A 19242-nucleotide genomic window follows, 5' to 3' on the forward strand; every position below is an offset into this window, starting at 1 on the left:
TTTCTTTTTTTTTTTTTTTAAAGTCAGCATTGGGTGTAACCCACAAATCCAGCAGGGAAAAAAAAAAAAAACCTTTAGGAGATTTCGACCTGCTCTCTCTAGCCTTCAGAATGACTATCACCTGCAGATTAAAATGTAAATGTGGGGACAGGAATGCTGGGAAATCAAAATGTGACAATGACTCGTCCAATGGTCAAGTAGCAGCTGCCCTGAAAATGATCTTCTGCCTTTCTGCTCATAATGGGGAGTCTATTGAAGGAGGAAACAGTACCTAAAGAGCTACAAAATGCAGGGCCAGTTTTCGAACCCTACGGCTCTAGACACTAAAACTCATCTGAGTCACCACAACAAGGGAACTTGACTAAGAAAGGCCACACCTTTCCAAGAAATAAAAACTGATCTGTTTCAGGTGAAAATCGAAACTGATGGCCATAGCTGAAAAGCCAGTGACACCTGTACATTCCATTTTTAGTTGCTAATGATCATATCATAGTCAGTTACTTCCCACATTGATTTAAAAATTAAGGAGTTGTCTAGTTAGTTATTAATGGAGAACAAACAGGCAGCCAACCCTCTTACAGAACTATTAATGAGTAATTTTCAGGTGAACTCTATGCAACAGTGATATGATATTAATGACAATGAATTCGGGAGAGATGGTGTATCACATTCCCCCTGCACTGCAACACGTTTCTGCTTTCTATCCCCCATTAGGCAGCCACCTTCTCTGGTGTTTTGGAGGCCAGAATATAGTTAGGTATTGATTAAGGTGGAATTTCCCAAGAAGGTCAACTGAGCACAGCCTTCCTAATTCCAGCAGAATCCTTTGAAAACTGGGCTTGATGCCCCGTGCTCTTATTTTACCAACACTTTCACATTTTACACTAATCATTTTATCAGAATGGTGATTACAAATTGAACAGAAGAATAAAGTTTCCTTGAACTCTAAGTAGTGCCATTATACTGTAATAAAAATACAGGGGCCACAGGGGACACCCATACATCCACATGGGTGCCGGATGTGGTGGCACACATGTGGATGGGGCAACCTCACCTCGAAAGTCATTATTCTCAAGCCAGGTGCCAGCACAGAGACAGGGCAGTGTGCTACTCCTGAACATAACCTTCTTTCAGACTCTGAGCAGTATTTGTTTCACTCTCAGGCAGCGATTTGCCTCTCAATCTTTCTGTACTCTAAGTTTGTTTCTGCAGCCCCCTGGATGACAGAGAGGCATATGGGTATGTGGCTGGGGCAGATGTCCTAAGAGAGGAGAGAAGAGAAGAGGTCTGGCTCTTGGGAGGGAAAGGGAGGGTGGAGGGTGATTCTGCAAAATACCCCCTTCCCAACCTCCTGCCCACCGAGCTCCACTAGGGCAGAGTCTGGAAATAGTCCTCAGTACCAGGTGCACCTGGCTCTAGAAACTACCAGAAGGTTTTCACACTTCCTGCAGACCAGATGCTGTTCTCCTCTGTTTAGGTATTTGCTTTTCTTCCTCGAAGCCAAGGCTGGATAGCATAGGAATGTGGGTCACAAAGACCAAGCTGAGTGAGCTGCCCCCAAAGAGGGCTACTGATCCCTGGCTTAGCCCGAAATTTAGAAATACAGACTGTCAAGACTGTTTTGTCAGAAACTTCACTTCTGAAATGATAGGGTGGACAGAAATTAATAGGCCTATTGCTTAAATTCTCATTGCCAGAAACCTAATGGCACCATTTTTTAATCTTTATGGGAGACTAGAAAGGCGAGAGGTATAATACAAAGCAAAGAAGCTACTGGAGAGAAAAATTTGAGAAGCATATGGCTAAGTTTGTTTTATTTGTGTCTGTTTAAAAGCACAGCAAGGGTATAAGTACCCATTAGCTTTTTCAGCTATCATGGTAAGGGTATTACCTTTTTATCTCACATATCCCTCATAGGACAGTGTACAATGTCAAGGCACTGAGGTGTATACTCCATAAATGCTGAAATAATTAATAAACAGACCAAACAACAGCTAAAAGGATTCCAAAATATTCTCTTATCAGAAGAGATAATCCTATATGATCTGTTTTGAGATAGCATAAATATGTAAACACACACGAGCTGATAGCCTAATCTGTTCGCCATTTCACAGATAGGCAAGCTGAGCACCAGAGGTCAAGCTGCCCAGTATAAAACCTGGAACAGATCTCCTAATTTTGGTGTTCTTTCAATTATCCTCAGCTGCCAGGGAGCTCACTGCACCTGAAGGCCAGGGAACACTTCACAGAGTTTGGGGTCAAGGCGTTTCTACAGAAGGTGACTATTAAGCCAAAGAATATAAGAGGATTCCTGTGTTGGCAAAACACCTGTGGCAGATGAGAGTCAAGTACTCTGGAATCTCCACCAAAGCTCAACAGGGTGACACCAGCAGGAATTTCAAGGTGGGAGAGAAAACAAGGAGGAAAGAGGAAGGCAGAGAATTACAAAGGGTGAAAGGAAAAGACGGAAGGAGACCAAGTAGGGGAAAGGCAGAAGGCCAAAACCATCCATTTATTGTAACATTTGTGATTGCTAGTCCACAGTGGACCATGCTGAGCATAAAAAGTCATTGGCGTAACTCCTCCATTTTATCGGAGGCTGCGGCACACTTCCTCTAAGCATCATGCCAGGACACTTTCATTTCAAATTCTAAGGAAAGGGACTGAGCCTTCCAGCAACTGAGCCACCATTACCATTTCCTGGAGCATTTGAGTTTTCCTTGGAAGTTTCCCATTGAAGTATACACGTATACTCAACTCCTCCGAGCCTCCTTAACTTAGGAGGTCGTGGTTCTAGGCAGAGAAGCAGCAAAAAACCAGGACATGCATCTACACATACACATACACAAACACACACACACACACACACACAAAGTGCCCTAAGAAGATATCTGAAACAATAAAAAGGGCTCTCCTTTACTGATGAACTCTATCTGGATATAAAACCTTAAGACATGAAAAAAAAAAAAAAAAAAAAACCAGGTCAGTGCAACAAATCAACACATAAAAACAGACTTTCATTAATCAAGAGGAGGGGGAGATCGGAAGATGTTACTGTATGCTCACAGGTCAGCCAAATTCCTTTCCAACATTCTTGACTGTCTATAAAAATCTATAAGGGCTGTAGTGGTGGCTTCACTTTTCAATCAAACCACTTTATAAAATGAAATCAACCTGATTTGTATAATGTACAGGTTAAGTCTAAGTCTCACCAATCTGCAAATACAAGCTATTCACAAGGATCCTAAGAACAACAGATGGTTGTCTTGGGTACCTTGGAACTTGGAGCTGTTCAGATGCAACCCAAATGGAAAAATATGCTTCTACAGAAAGCGATGAAGAACTCTTACACATCAAAATTTCATCATAAGAACGTCATCAGTTTTCATTTCACATTTGGTTAAAATATTTTCCATCTTTGCCAAGTGACTTCTTGCCTAAGCCTATGTTCTGAGACTTTCAATCCCTCCAAACGTAAGTCACAAAGACTAGTTAACTTGCATTTCTCCCCCAAATTCCACATTTCCTATTATTAAAATCCTCAGCCTGTTTGCTCAACCACAGAAAGATAGAATAAATCAAGGGCAAATGAATAGAATAAAGATCTTCAGGAACAAAAAGTGCAGTTGCTTTATAGAAATGAAAAGTTTCTGCATCAAGTTTTCTGGCCTGAGATTCTGTGTATAGCATTAGTTAGGCCAGAAATGTACTGGGTCACCATTCAGCACAGAGTGGCTTTGAGAATAGGGAAACTCCACCATGGATACCAAGGGCCTCTCGTGACAGCAAAGAGGGCACCTGTTATAGAACAGTCTGACCCAGAGGGCATTTGCACACGGGTAGAGTGAAACCTCCATGCACTGCCCCACCCTCCCTCAGAGAACTCTCAATAGTGCAACACCAAAGTACATATATGTCATTCCTAAAGAAAAAAACAAATTATGCTTCCCAAGCCACCATGTGTTTTACCTTATCAAAACTATCTAAGCAGTCAAGATGATAAAGTAGTCAGTTTTTAATACAAATTAAAGGCTGACTAGACATTAGAGACTCAAAATAGATTAAAACTATTTTTTTTCAGTAGCATTGTTTGCAAATAAACCAGGTAAATACAATTTTAACGTACAAATCATTATACTGCTTCACTCCAACTTCATTTTCCAGAGCCATTAACTATTGATTTAAATTTTTCTCTACTTACATTGTCTTTTTCTGTATTTAGCACATCTTATAAAAGAATAAGATGGTATTTATTCAGCATTGTGTTTTTGAAATCGTTTTTAAATGGATGAATAGGAAAATAAGCTTACCTCATCCCATTCTAAAAGGTAGTTGGTGATTTTTGAGCCATTGTCAATTGGTGCCTAAAAAAAAAAATAATAAAATGAGATTAGAGAAAGTTGTTCACAGGCAAAACTCGTGAGCTACCCACTTGTTCAAGTATAATGTCTATGGTAGCTCTGCGTTCTCCCCTCAGGGGAATAAACCTGATAGTTCTTGCATTTCCTTGGTCAATTTATTAAAGATCACACACCAACTTTAATACAACTCAACGGCAGAGAGAGTCCCCCGCTGCTATTAATAAATCATACTCCACAAACAGCCAAACCTGCCTACCCACCTCCCCACCTTTACACTCCCGTGGTACCCTACTTCCGCTGGGAAGAAAACTTTTCAGGGGCACTTTAAACTCAAGAGTAGAGGGGAAAAGGCAGTGGAGAAACACAGACGCGGCTGGGTTCTGGTGGCGCACAGTCAAGTTTTTATTTTTATGACTTCCCCTATGCAGCTTTTTTTTTTTTTTTTAAGTACTTAAGCTTAGAAAGCTGTCTGTGTCCTAAGGGTTCCCTTTTTTAAAAAAAAAAAAAATGAGGAAAATTGAGATCCTCTGGATAGATTACTAGAGGCTATCAGCCCTTCACATGTTAGCAAAAAGAAGTTTCACCATTTGCTTTTCTCTTAAAAGCATGCAGAGATCTGCTTCACTGAGAAAAGAGGTTTTGAACAACAGGAAGGGAAGTAGAGAACTCTGGGGTAAAGAGTGCTTTCCAGGGTTAGACCAGCTAGAATGAGTGCTATAGTGGGGTCCCTGGGAGCTCTAGGGTAGTAAGATCTAGAGAGAGAGAACGAGGAGGTGGGGGAGGCAGCCAGAAAAAGGAATAGGATCACGTCTCCCACTTCAAAAACATGCCCAGGCCTGACTCTTCCCTACGAGCAATAGCCCAACAAACAGCACAGTTTGCCTCTGGCAAAAAGCAGCCAGGCTTCCCCAGAGTTGTATCTGAATCCCAGCTTGGCTGTTTATCTGTCACATGTGGCCTGGTGCTAGCTGTTTAATATCAACATCTAATTTCTCCTTCTAAGAATAAATAGGTGTGACAAGTAATTGGGAGAATATGTAAATCACCTAGTAAATGACACGGTTTTATAGGAAGCACTCGGTAATACATACTAGCTATTGCTCTATTATTGTTAATGACAAAACATCAACAGGGGCTCAGTAAATGTTAGTTAAATCAATAAAGAAATTCTCCCTCTCCTTTCCTTCCTTCTCCCCCTTCTGCCTTCTGAGTCACACAACCTCTGGTCCCAAAACTGACATCTCAGGTGAGTGCTATAAATTCTAAACTATAATTGCAGACTTTTGTGGGCTCAGTTTGGAGGACAGGATAGTGATACATTCATTTAAAGTTCTAATACCTGACAAAATAAAAGTTTTAGATGAGAACCCACTTCTAAAATGAGAACCATGTTTATGATGGCTCATAAATTCCTCTAGAAAAAAAATGTTCTTCGGTAGTTCTTCGATGATAGCTCCCCCAACTACTGGTCCCTTAATTCCCTGAGGGTGGGTACACCGACTTAGGTTTTGTTTTGCCTTATGTCCTGTGTAAGCAGTAACTGTTGCTGACGAACAAGATGTCAGAGATCTTTTAGCTCTCAGCATCTTTGTGGATTCAAGGACAGACCAGCAGCCAGAGAAGTTCCCCTGTCCTTGCTCCCCAACCTGCAGGGTCATGATCCGGGAATCTGTTCTAAGGACATTTAAATGAAAACTAAACTGGATCCAGAATGATCAAGTTTGTACATGACTGAATGGAACAAGAGTACGTTTCTGATTTATAACTGAAGAAAGGGAGAAAGAAAATTTTCCTTATAATAAGAAAACTGTTTCCTGAAGTTGCTGGTCTGCCCGAGACCTGAAAATTCATCCAGATTTTAAGCAGAGTATGCATCAGTGATTCCCAACTTTAGGTTTGTAAGACCCCTGGGGCCCTCTGGTAATCTAAAGAAGATTTTTATATTTTCCAAACAAAATGGATTTAATTCTTTCCTTAAGATATATTTATATATGTATATGTGTAAATATAGAACACACTTTTAAATGGACGTATATGCTCCAAGGAATTAAACAATGATGACCAGTTGGGTGTTAAAACTCTGAAAAGGTGGGGAATCACTGACCTGGATTATCCCTGGAAGCCAGGAAGGAAAATAAAATAGTTCAGATTCTAAGCCAGTTTAAACTTTGTCTTTGTACAAATAACACACTCAATGTTGGCCAATGGCTATGAGCAAGCAGCTGCCCACGCGAGAGGATCCAGAGGGGCCTGTGCTTTGTTGTTCACTGCCCCTCTCGGCTGCGTTTGTCACCTCCCTCGGTAAATCTGACTCTCTGGTCTTGAGATAGAAAGATAAAGTATTTCTTCACCAATAATGGATCTCCCTACCCATCTTCTTTCTTTCACACATTGTATTATCCTTCCAAATGATAAATCTTTATTATCTCTATCTCTATGTATTTCACATTTTAAATTATATTTTAAAATATCGATATATAGAAATCATTGCTATAGACATTGATAACATACTTCACTGCTTTCTTGCAAACATATAATTGTGATTAACAAGCTGGTGACACACCTCAAGGAAGGTGCAATAGGACCTCTTTTTGGTAACAGTTATTTTTAGCCAGTAAGTTGTATTTCATGAACATTACTACATAATTCAGTCTTTTTTAGACAATTAGTAATCTTGACTGATGTAATGCCTAATTATTGAAATCTGATGAAGTCTTCATATAGAACACTAAACATTCTAGTTTTAAATATTAAGCATTTCTGTGTCACCACTGAAAGAAACCAAAAGGGCCATAAAACTACTTTATCTCTAAATCTTTCTTTATAAAAACTTTTTACTAAAGTCCTAGAAAGTGATGAGATTTAGGTATTTTAAATACTTATCTCGCTTATAAAGTATTGCTTATGACCCTAAAAGAGCTACCAAATTCCCTTGCAAAAAGAGCTAAAGGATTTTGCAGTTCCCTCCTCCCATCCCTTTGCCCAATTTTTATAGAAATGACAACTTTTAATATCATAATAATTGGTTTCACATAGTAACTATGTAGAAAACCAAACACTGTCACAAAATTGGAATAGTGCTAAATAAGTATCTCAAATGGCTACAGAGTGACATATTAACGTGAGACTCTTCTTGACACTTTGAGCTACCCACCTTCCACTGCAAGGTTAGCGAGCTTTTGCTCCTGTGTGCCAGCTTAGGAGGGAAAGGACATTCGGGCGCACAGCTGTGGGTGGTGAAGCTAACTGGCTCGGAGCAGGATCCCTTTACGGAATTGTACATGGCATACACCCTGCAAACAAAACAGACGAAGATAGTCAGTGGCAGAGCTCATCACAGAAGACCAGGATTCTTATCTTTGCTTCGACCCAGGGCTTTCCACAGATGAACGGAATTTCTTACATAGTGAGCACCCTGACTCTTGCTCTCATCTGCAGGTCTTGTCCTGACCTAAGTACAGTCCTCATTAACAGGGGACAGTCATCCCAACAGGGTATTTGCCTCAGTGTGTGCCACCCAGCTCTGTTTTAAGATAGGCAGGATCTACTATTAGAAGAGAATATTCTATTAATAAGAAAATATGCCTTAATCTCCAGAATGGTCTCCAAAAACACATTCTAAAAACCATCAAGCTACTCTCTGGCTGACTTTGGAAAAAGGCTAAAAGTACAGTTAAGAGTTGGGTTTAAAGGGACAAGAAGCAGTGATAAGAGTCCACAGACTGGAGAGAGAGCACAAAAGTACAAACAACAGGGTAGATAGCATCTTTGAACTATTTATAACACTGTACTATTTGGTTAAAATATGGATGTTTCACACATAGAAACATCTTTGCTCCTGTCAAGTGCATCTTTCTCTAATTCAACAAAAACGACGTTCAGGTAACAGTTTGAGCCATGTGAATATTTAACTCTTGCACATGGCACCAAGATTAAAGATGTTCGTTCTGCACATTAAAACGCTTGGCTCAACACTGAACTTATGTGCCTGATTTCTCTAGAGAAGCTGTGAAGAAAAAGTATATAACATGCTATTATAATACCACACTCTTGTCAGATAGCATAAAACAGAATTATGTTGATTTTTATCATCTTCCTTTCTACTTTTCCATTATTTCATATCAGGAATTAATTTTTTAAAAATTGAAAACATATTCTTTCAAAAAGGCAACAAAGCAGCATCTGCTGCCTAAAAAGGATCCAAGGATTAAGCTATTCACAGAGTTGGTAAACACATATCATGCCTTTAATTCTTACAGCCACCCTCTCTATGAGGTGAGGAAATTTTATTACCCATTTCAGACAGCAGGAAACTCAGAGAGATGAAGTAAATGTTCCAATGCCACACAGCTAAAAATTTGGTCTGACTTGATTCAGAACTGGAAGTCTAAGCACTGTACTGTATCGCCCACTCCTCTTCATCCTGTAATCATGTTTCTCTAAACACCCCCAATCCACTTCCCTGCATTCTATCCAATGAACACACATAATAGCTGAAGATAACATTAGGGAAGATAGGTCCCAATTAAGTGTGTGATTTGCAAAGTCATCTCTCCTCAAAGTCCATCACAAAAAATTAATAGAGGCCACGCTAGTCAAAGGTACTAACAGAAATGTCTACCTTCCCTCTAAAAGGTAAAATACATACTTAAGGTATATTTGACTTATTTGCCTTATGGGAGGACAACATGACAGCTGATCCAAACAAGTGATGCTTATCGTTAGGATGCTCTCCACCCAACTTCTATGAAGGAAATGTACCTTTTCATACTCACTGTAAGCAGGCACATGATAATATAAAACTGAATGGTAGATCTGGCAAGATCATTTCCATGTGTCCGGATGGGCTCACTGGGAGTAAGTTACTTAAAATGAATCACAGAATGTTCCAGACATGGGCGGGGCTCAAGCCTGAACTTTGATAAATCAGAATTCTCCAACTGGTGACTCACGGGTTGCATCTGGCCCAAGATATATGTGCACATGGGGGGTGGGGAAGGGCACAGAGATGATGTTTTTAAATATAAGAGACACCTATGCATTAAAGAATACAGACAATGATCATGGCAAAAAAAAAGAGACGCAGATACTATGCATTCCTAGTAAAAGACCATGCCACTACCTATAAATATTGTCTTGCCAGAAAAACTGAACCTGTATCTGATGAAGCCTCTTCACCACTTTACAGGAAACACAGAGGACAGGAGAACATATTAAGCAACTCAACAGGGATGCAATCAGCCACATTCACACCTGTGGAAAACTCTACAGGACAAAAACAAAATTATTTCAACAAATAACCTGCAAGAGAGAAAAAAGAGATGAAGGAAAAAAACCTATGGATTAAAAGAAATTTAAGATCTAACAACCAAACAGCATATTCAAACCATGTTTGAATTCCAATATAACTAAAGAAACAAAATCTTCATTTTTAGGACAGCTGAGGAAATGGGAACAGTCTCTGGATTTTGAAGTCATTAAGGAATTATTACTTTTTTGTTTGTTTTGGGTTGACATGTGATGACGGTAATATGGTTTATAGGTGAAATAATATCATGTCTGAACCTTACTCAAAATCACAGAAGGCAGGGGAGTAAGTAAGGGCACTGAGGAAATAAGTTGGGTGGTTAGAGCTCATTAAACTATTATTTCTGATGATATCTGAAATTTTAACAGTTAAAATAAAAATTAAGCCTATACTATAAGAAATTTGGAGATCTCTCATTGAAAAAACTGAACTCCTGGTTTCTCTTAAAAACTGAAGTTGTAGCAACACTCAGCCCTCTGTCCTGCACTGTAGTACTGGGATAGAGCTGAGAGCAGCTCCCACTCTAGCTGGGGCAGGTGCTGCAGAATTCTCCAGAGTCCCTACCGCACCCTATTGTCTCCTCGGTGCTGAGACTGCTTTTCAGCTTACCCTTGCCCAATCCATTTTACCCTTTTGGGCTCCCTACCTCCACCCAGAAGCCATCTCAGTTTGCAATCGCTGGGCATTTGCTTACAAGTGCAGAACTACACTCAGGCACACCAGGTCCTGGATGTTCACAAAAACACTTGGCACCAAAAGTCCATCTGGATAACAGAGCAGAGGAAGGGAGGCAGGGAAACAGCCTGCAAAGTACTAGCAGAACAGTTAATTGTCCAGGGAGAGGTTAATTTGGACTCAGTCAAGTTCTTTGTTTCTTTTTAGTAGGTTCTTGGAGTCAGCAATCCATATCTCCTACGCTGGAGAATCACGAGCAGTAGAAATTCCTGGTGGCCAGGGTGGGAGGATGGCAGTGGGGATAAAAGTAAAAGAACCAGATGCAGGTTTGAAATTTGAGGTGCTTGAAAATGGACAGCTGCATGGGCCACATGGAGTTATTTTCCTTGTCTCCAACCTTAAACAATGTTACAGTTTGTTTAAATTAGGGGCCAATGCTTTTCACACAGAAAAGTTTGTCAGTAAAGGAATCAAGATCTATTTTATATGGCAGTATAAATGTGCTGTGTATGATACAAAAAATTTCACATACTATTTAAGTATCCTGTGATTACATCTGTCAATTAAAATAATTCACTAAATAGACAGCAACTCATTGTAATAGTAACCAGAAACACTTTTACTAATAACTTTTACAGAGAAGAAAAGTCTCTGGAAATGATGCAATACTTAAAAAAATACTGCAATATTTTTTCACATGATGGTGATGGGTTTTCCCTAAATATCAATCATGTGAAAGGAGGATCTGTAGAGTAGGGTCAGTTTCTTGGTTAAATAATCAGCAAACAGTTCAGTTTCTTTTGCATTTATCCCAGGAAAAGAAAACACTTTTCTAACAATATAATTAATCCTGTGTTGGGTTTTTACATTTGTTTTGGCTTAAATACTGGCTAATAGCTGATGAAATAGGTGCTCCAAGAATTTCAGAAATATGCCTCTAGCGTGTATGTAACATAGTAGGAGTTATAATTTCTGGTCAATAACACCTGTTTCATAACCCTGTACTGTGCTGGTCAACCATATTTTTTGAAATATTTCATCACATAATTTTTCTGGGAAATGTCATTATATGATATCATTTCTGGGCAACTTCTTTGCCAAATTGTTTATGGCAATGACTGGAAAACTACTTCAAATTTTGTCATGAAATTGTTATCCTTTCCATCAGTCAAACTCCTGATTATCTTATCATTGATAAAAATATAAATTCTGGACTCCCACAGTAAGATGGTCATCTCAAGGCTATTATTAATTATAAAACTACTAATAGAGGAATATACTTTTCTGAGAAATGCATAGACAGCATACATTTGTATATGCATATTTATTTGTACATATAAATGTATACACATGTTTATGTATGTAAACTTACATACTTATGTATGTTTTAAAATATAATTTATTTATGTACTGGATTTTTCTCTTCCCCAATATACAATCTCACACATACAATCTCTCTCACACACACAAACAGGAGATTTTGTATAACTGGATTTATACCACATATAACACAATAGAAGCACTAAATAAATACACTTTGATGATTACAAATTGATTTCTTTTAAATATTATACCAACATTAAACCAAAAAAAGCCATTTGTGTTAAGAACCAGATAATATAAAAGTGATGATTTTAATAAAAATCTAAGTCAAGACCCAAGACCCAAATTTTGCAAATCAGTGTATACTTTATAGAGGGGTATTATTTTCCTCAGTCACCACTAGAAGAAAAAAAGAATAGTGGCTGAATAAATGCGTGGCAATGACACACAAAAACTTATAGCACAAAGTGAGAAAGAAGAAACATTTCTGAAACCTGAAATGCCTCAGGATATAATTTTCCATGTGGAATTTGGTTCAAATGGCTTGGCAGATGCCAACTGAAACGGCCACAGGCACATGACCTACAGCACTGTCTAAGGGATGTCACTGGTCTCAATAAATTTCCAGTAACAGTGATGGAAGGCTCTTGGTGGCAAGAGCTGTTCTTGCCTAGTAATTGGAGGCCAAGCACCAGGTAGTTCTATGATAGGACTCCATGATTGGGAGACTGATACTAAAAAGAATAAAAAAAAGGTTTGTATATATGAATGGTGAACTCATACAAAACTCACTAACGTGGGTGGGGGAGAGTTGAAAATGAGAAGAAGTGTTATGTAAAGATATCGAGCAATCAGTGTGAATCGAATGGAATCAGAGCAGCAAAATCAAAGTGACAAGGAATATAAGAGCAGAAACCCCAGGTGAGACCTTCAGTACATGATTTAACAAAGAAATCTTTCACTCTACTAGACAGTAATTTGAAGGGAGATTTCTGCAGGTCTTAATCAAAATGTGCAATATTAAGAACTGGAAGGGAAAATGTATTCTGTTTGGGGCTGCTAAAAGAAAAGTTTTCATAAATGGCTGCACAGACTTCCACCAAGGTGACACTTTCTAAATTAGTAATGTACAAATAAAAATGACAATAAATATAACTGCTCATTTTGCAGCTGTCCAGTAATGAAATTTTTCTGTAGTTGCTGTTATGGAAATTTACTGAAGAAACTATTTCCATACAGCCTTTTGAGGCCTTATAGGTGACCATTAAATTTAAAATTATTTTTGAGGCTACTGTATATGATAAAAGCTTACATTCCTGCAGCTAAGACTTTTAGAATGTTAACTGCATCATAAAAAGAGATCTTGTTTCTTTTTTTCAGTGCCAAGTATAATATATCTTTATCTCAATAAAAGAGTGAGTGATATAGTCAAACTATACACAGGTTCAAAGAACTTGCGTCATGAAGTCTCAGAGAGTGGAAAAACCGCGACAACCTTGGAAAAACCAAAAAGTAATATTTATACAACACTCTACAGGTTTATAATAGATTTGCACATGTATTTCATTTGCTCTCACATCATCTTTCTGAGGCTTATATCCAAGGCCAAAGAAGTTTCAATGGCTTGCCTGAGCACACACTCTCAGTATGTGACACAGCTTATTAACTCCAAGCTTCCAGCCAAGCCCATTATGCATCACGCTGCCTCACCAAAGCAGTTCAAGCCAGAGGAAGCTAAATCTACGAGTTGGAAGTATTAAGATTCTTCCTTAGCTTGAAAAAGGCAATACTGTAAAAGCAAAGAGAATGGATGATCTATAGGAAACGTGGGCTAGGCAGGACAAAAAGACTCAAATTTGGACTACAGACATTTTTATTAGGAAAGAGAACTTTAAAAAAAAAATACTAAAACTGACCATCACCATGGAGAATTTTCTACCTTTCTGGCAAGCAGAGAGCTAGAACAAATAATTTTATAGGGGGTGCCTCAGGCTGTATATGTGTAGTGTCACATGTGTGTCATATGTCATGTGTGTGGAGTTCCAAATGTGTCAGGAAGAAGTCTGGACCCCAGGCTTCTAGATGGTAACCACCTCACTCTCCTATTCCTTTTGGGGAATCCATTAACTATTCCTTTTATCTGCCCAGAAAGTCACGATGTTTCTTGGACACAGCAGTAAAAAGAATTGATGAGCAAGTGTTCTCAAAGGTTACCCTTTGTAATAAGGGTTAAAAAAATAAATAAATAAATGAAGGGAGGGAACAACAGATTGGATGGTAAATAAAGGATGGACCCTTCATGACATATAAGTTTCTTAAAAAGGATATTGTGAGCTCATGAGAGAGCAGGAAATTAATAAACCTTCAGCAAAACAATACTATAAATTGTTAAAACATGGAGAAAAAAATAAACATGTTAATAACAAATAATGGACATTTATACGACTATGTACATGGTTTTACATTTGCTGGTTTGTTGTTAAACTGACCATTTTGAAGAATGGTTAAATTATTTCCATTGTCATCTTAGTTTCACAAATTATATAAATCTTTTTGTTTGTACAGATGGTGTGAACAGTTCAGTATGTTTGGGTGGAAGCTAAGTGACACAAAATCCAAAAGCTTTGATTTAAACAGGAATAGATGGCTGCAATAGAGTTCATTTAGGCAATACGAGAGCTAAGCAGATGTGCTCTTTATGCTTAATATAAAAGAACAACTTGCTCTTACATATATTATACATAAAACTAAATTTAAAGCACTTGTGCAGCTAATGAAATATCATAACCTCAATACATCTTGCTTTCCTACATTTTTTACCGAGAAAATTGTGGCACAGAGTTCTATGTCACTTGACCAAAGTTAAAACAGCCAATTCATGGTAGAATCAGACTAGAACTCAAGCCGCCTGCTAATTAATATATTCTCTTCCTACTAGGCTACTCTGCCTCCCACTCCATCACAAAATCACTAAGGCATTCATGGTGTGAATTCACCTTTGGAAAGTAAAAGACACGTACTTGATGCCTGCAACTTTATGTACACCCATATAATTGAAGAAAGGGGAAAGAATCTCCTGTGTATACAAATAAAATTACATTTTCTGGTGAACTTAAATATTATATGAAATAAAAATTTAAATTTAAAAAAATTTTTAAATGTTATGGGCCACATACAGAGACCTTCCTGTTTGCGAATGAATGATTATTCTCTAAATAATCAGATTGTCTGTAAAAATCAGATAATACTTTCCTCCTCAGAGGTCTGTGGTTGGCTGAGTTTCTTCCTAAGATAAGCTAGCCTTGCCTTCCAGAGCAGTCACAGTAGAGAGTCTAGAAAATTCACAGCAGAGATTTCCGACTACATATCATACTACGTGGATTCATTTTAAGAAATTGGGTTAGTTCTTGTCAGAGATGACCTGATTTTTCTGTTACCTGCCCATTTCATAATCGATTGGCTTTTAAGGTCCAAAAGTATTCTTAAAACATGGAAAGGGCTTTTTTAGTCATTTGGTCTGAGCATTTAATTTATATGTATGGGCCATAATAAATACTGATATAGCCATGGTAAAAAAACTCATTTGTTTAGCAGAAATAAAATATTATATATCAGCCCACACAGCCTAACAGATCTTAGAAGACCATGTAAAATAAAAATTACTTAAAAAAATGTTTAAAATTCTGTTCAGCATATCACCTACTTTTCTGTTAGCAGAAGCACATCTGTGTCCTCCCAATAACTGTGCTCTTGGGTGCTGAACACAAATAAATGGCCCATGAGCCACAGTACCAAAACTTTCAGCTAGTCAAGTACCATTCACAAAAACTTTTATAAGGGGGCACACAAGTTACTTTAGTGACCTGGATTCTCTAATATAGTTCAGCTCTTGTATCCTAACTTACCTCACGTGATAATCAGTTGCTGGTCTAAGATCTTTCAGGTTACATTCTAATTCTTCTCCACTGCAAAGAAAAATCATTCAATAGTTAATAATACTAGTTTCAAAAGCAAACAGATTTTGAAACTGCTTGGTATTGGCACAAGTGCAAGGACACAGACCAGTGGAACAGAATAGAAAATCCAAATATAAAACCATCCTCATATAGCCATCTAATCTTTGACAAAGCAGACAAAAACATACTCTGGGGAAAAGATTCCTTATTTAATGAATGGTGCTGGGAAAACTGGATAGCCACATGCAGAAGACTAAAACAGGACACACAGCTTTCACCTCTCACAAAAATCAAATCACGGTGGATAACAGACTTAAACCTTAGGTCGGAAACTATTAGAATTCTAGAAGAAAACGTAGGAAAGACTCTTACAGACATTGGCCTAGGCAAAGAATTTATGAAGAAGACCCCTAAGGCAATCACAGCAACAACAAAAATAAATAAATGGGACCTGATCAAATTAAAAAGCTTCTGCACAGCCAAAGAATTTGGTTCTTTAATCATGTACTGGTAATAATTCAAGAACTATTATGTTTAACTCTACCAAAAAGCAGAAATAAACTTTCTTACTTGGTACCATTATTTATTTTGGACTAGAAAATCAGATTCTAATGATGTCATTCAGGGTCTGGAAAGTGGCATGGTTAACTTACTTATGAAATTCTAAAAGGTCTTATCACTTCTCAAAAGTAAATACATAAAAGTAACTAAGTAGGTGAATGAATGAATGAATGAATGAACAAATGGATGAAAATAACTGGACCAGCTGTCAACTGAAGGTAGCTTTTAGACTTACCTTGGCAGGAACCTCAGCTACCTCAACTCTGGACTCTCTTGATGAAATCATAATTTGCTTCCCTCACATACCAGCGCACCCAATAAATAGCTCTACTATATAAAATAACACCATTTATATGATCAAAAGTTGCAACTGAAATTCAACTTAAATCATGAGGAAGCAACCAACATGAAATAAAAAATGTGCCATTGAATGATTTTCAAAAAGGTGAGAGGTAGGTATGTATGTATGTATGTATGTATGTCTTATTTTGCATTCTTCAAAAATGTCAGGGTCATAAAAGACAAAGAAATACTGTGGAAGTGTTCCAATTTAAAGAAAGCTAAAGAGACATGACAACTAAAGGCAATATCTGACCTTAGACTAGATCCTGTACTGGAAGGAAAGAAAAATGCTATAACATTTTTCAAAATAACAGACATTATTTATTATAGATCAACTGACAAAACTGGAATATAGACAATGAATTAAAGTATCCTATCAACGTAGATTTTAATTTATGAGATCGATAACTACACTGTAGTTATTTAAGAAGAATATTCTTATTCATAGAAAATACACCGAAATATCTACTAGTAAAGGACCATGATATATAAAACTTATTGAAAAAATTATAGATTAAGAGAACAGAAAAAGGGAGAGAGGGAGGGGTTCAAATGATAAAGAAAATAAGGTATACAATTAACAACAGGTGACTCTGGGTATGGCATATACATGTATTCCTTCATCTATTTTTGCAACATTTTAGAAGTTTGAATTTATTCCAAATAAAGTTTTTTCAAAAGCTGCATACTAGAAACTCTTTCCACGTCCTGCCTAAACTGTGTTGTTTGACCTGCATTGTGTCTTTAAAAATTTTTGCATTTGCTGAATTAGTTTAATAACAGGAAAGTTTACATAACAATTCAGATTTTCAATATCTCTTCAAAAAAAAAATCCAAAGGATCAGCAAATCTGGGCAACAACCTACTTAGGCTGTGATGACCCCTTCCTTTAGATGGCGACAGATAGGAGTTTTCCTATTCACCTCATTTCCAACCTTCCCACTTTTCTCATTTGTTATTTGCCTAGCCCCTTTGGGCACTTGCTCGTGTATATTATAGGTTTCACACCCTGGAAACACTGTATTTCCGATTCATGTTTAGCTGAAAAAAAATCCACACATAAGTAGACCTGTGAAGTTCAACCCTGTGTTGTTCAAGGGTCACACATACCTGTTTCTTGCCAGGGATGAGAGAGATAATGCTCTATATTTCTCTAAGGTCTCTATTCTGATTTTTCAAACTAGAATCAAATGGCTATGAACCAGAGTTAGGAGTTAGGATTTTATCCTAAGTGCAGTGGAGAATTACCAACGTGTTCCCCGCAGGGCAGTGTTCTAGACTGACTTCTGTCCCTGCAGTGTGGAGCTTAGGTTGTGGGAGAGCAAGAATGGAGGGTGGAAGACCCCGAGGAGACTGCTGCAGGCAGTGGGGGCAGAGACACCAGAGGCACTCTTAGCAGCAAGAGGAGGACACAGCTGCTGAAGGGTTTTCTTTCCTTACCTCTGTGCCCACTTGCCTTGTTAGGAAGAAGACCGTCTGTGGAGCAAGTTAAAAATTAGGAACAGGGATGGGGAGATATGGTCTGTAGCGCTGATGCAGCAGCAAAACGGGAGAGAAAACAAACATCTCTGGTACAGAAAGAAGTAGGGTATGCGTGACCACGTTACGCTGGATATGGACAGCCATAATAGGGGCCACTTACAGGGAGGTCAAACAAGTAGTTAAGACAAAACTGATCTTCTGACCTCCTGCTCTGCAAATGTGAGCAGTGCTCAGCAATTATGAAGAAGAAAGATTTGATCCTCAAATTTTTATCACATTTAGAACACAGCTATAAATCATTTGAATGGTCAATACCGGGGAGTCCATAAAGCAGGAGGGGCTAATCCCTTATTCTGTGTGCTAAACTGTTGACCGTTAAGAAAGCCTCGTAATGAAATGTTTTAAAGCAATCTTTATTACAGGCTGGAAAACTACTGTGGAGGATAAGTAGTAGGGTGAAGTAGAAGGGAACTACAGTGCAGAATTTTTAAAAACAGGACAAGAAAAAGGGCTGAGTTTAAAAAGTAAGAGGTAATCATATTATGCCTAATGTATGCAAAAACTGAAAGCCACTTTTCACTCTGATAGACATTAATGGAAAATGTTCATTAAAACAATACTGACAGTAAACATAACCAAGTGATATATTTCACCAATACCAAATAGCTCTACGCTACTCATTTCTAATTAATAATTTCTCTGGACAAAATTAATTCTTGACATTATAAAGATTACTAATTATTAAAATGAACTGTTTAAAAGAAATTTTGCAAAGCCTGTGAATTTTTCCTTTGTTACCTATTTTCTTTAGCAACTCCAATTTCACAGTGTAGCAACAAAGAAAAATAATGAAAACATACACTACCTGTAAATTATCTTGTACTTTCCATCTCGCCCTTTGTCTGACAAGGCAACCTCATAACTGTAGGGGAAGGAAAGACCACTGTGGGGCCCACACGAAAGTCCAACGGGGGGAGCCCAGGACAATACAACTGCTCTCGCCTGAATATTAGAAACCTGAGGAAGAAAAACATGGGACAAAAGTATTCAAAATCCAGTTTCCATGGAACAGACATCATTTCCTCTAATAACATTTTTGCAATTATTAATAGTGGCATAAAAGTGGCTCAGAGTTAATCCAAGGTAAACAATTTTAATTACAACAAAAGACATCCTATATGATATTCTCCTGTCAAAGTCCCAATGTCAAAAATAATAGCTCCTGCAACAGCTG

General features: G+C 37.9%; 1 protein-coding gene across 3 annotated transcripts in view; it reads right to left on the bottom strand.

The window, feature by feature from the left end:
* Window positions 1-19242, bottom strand: part of FNDC3B (fibronectin type III domain containing 3B) — a 329585-nt gene that overhangs the window by 78521 nt on the left and 231822 nt on the right. For all 3 annotated transcript variants that reach the window (XM_069475276.1, XM_069475277.1, XM_069475278.1), the window contains exons 8-11: window positions 18874-19025; window positions 15573-15632; window positions 7516-7654; window positions 4311-4364 (exon numbers count right to left, since the gene is read on the bottom strand). In XM_069475276.1, coding sequence (XP_069331377.1) covers window positions 4311-4364; window positions 7516-7654; window positions 15573-15632; window positions 18874-19025 — 405 coding nt within the window. The remainder of the gene's footprint in view (window positions 1-4310; window positions 4365-7515; window positions 7655-15572; window positions 15633-18873; window positions 19026-19242) is intronic.

This window comes from Eulemur rufifrons, chromosome 7, assembly GCF_041146395.1.
Source record: "Eulemur rufifrons isolate Redbay chromosome 7, OSU_ERuf_1, whole genome shotgun sequence".
In the NCBI taxonomy this organism is placed as follows: Eukaryota; Metazoa; Chordata; class Mammalia; order Primates; family Lemuridae; genus Eulemur; species Eulemur rufifrons.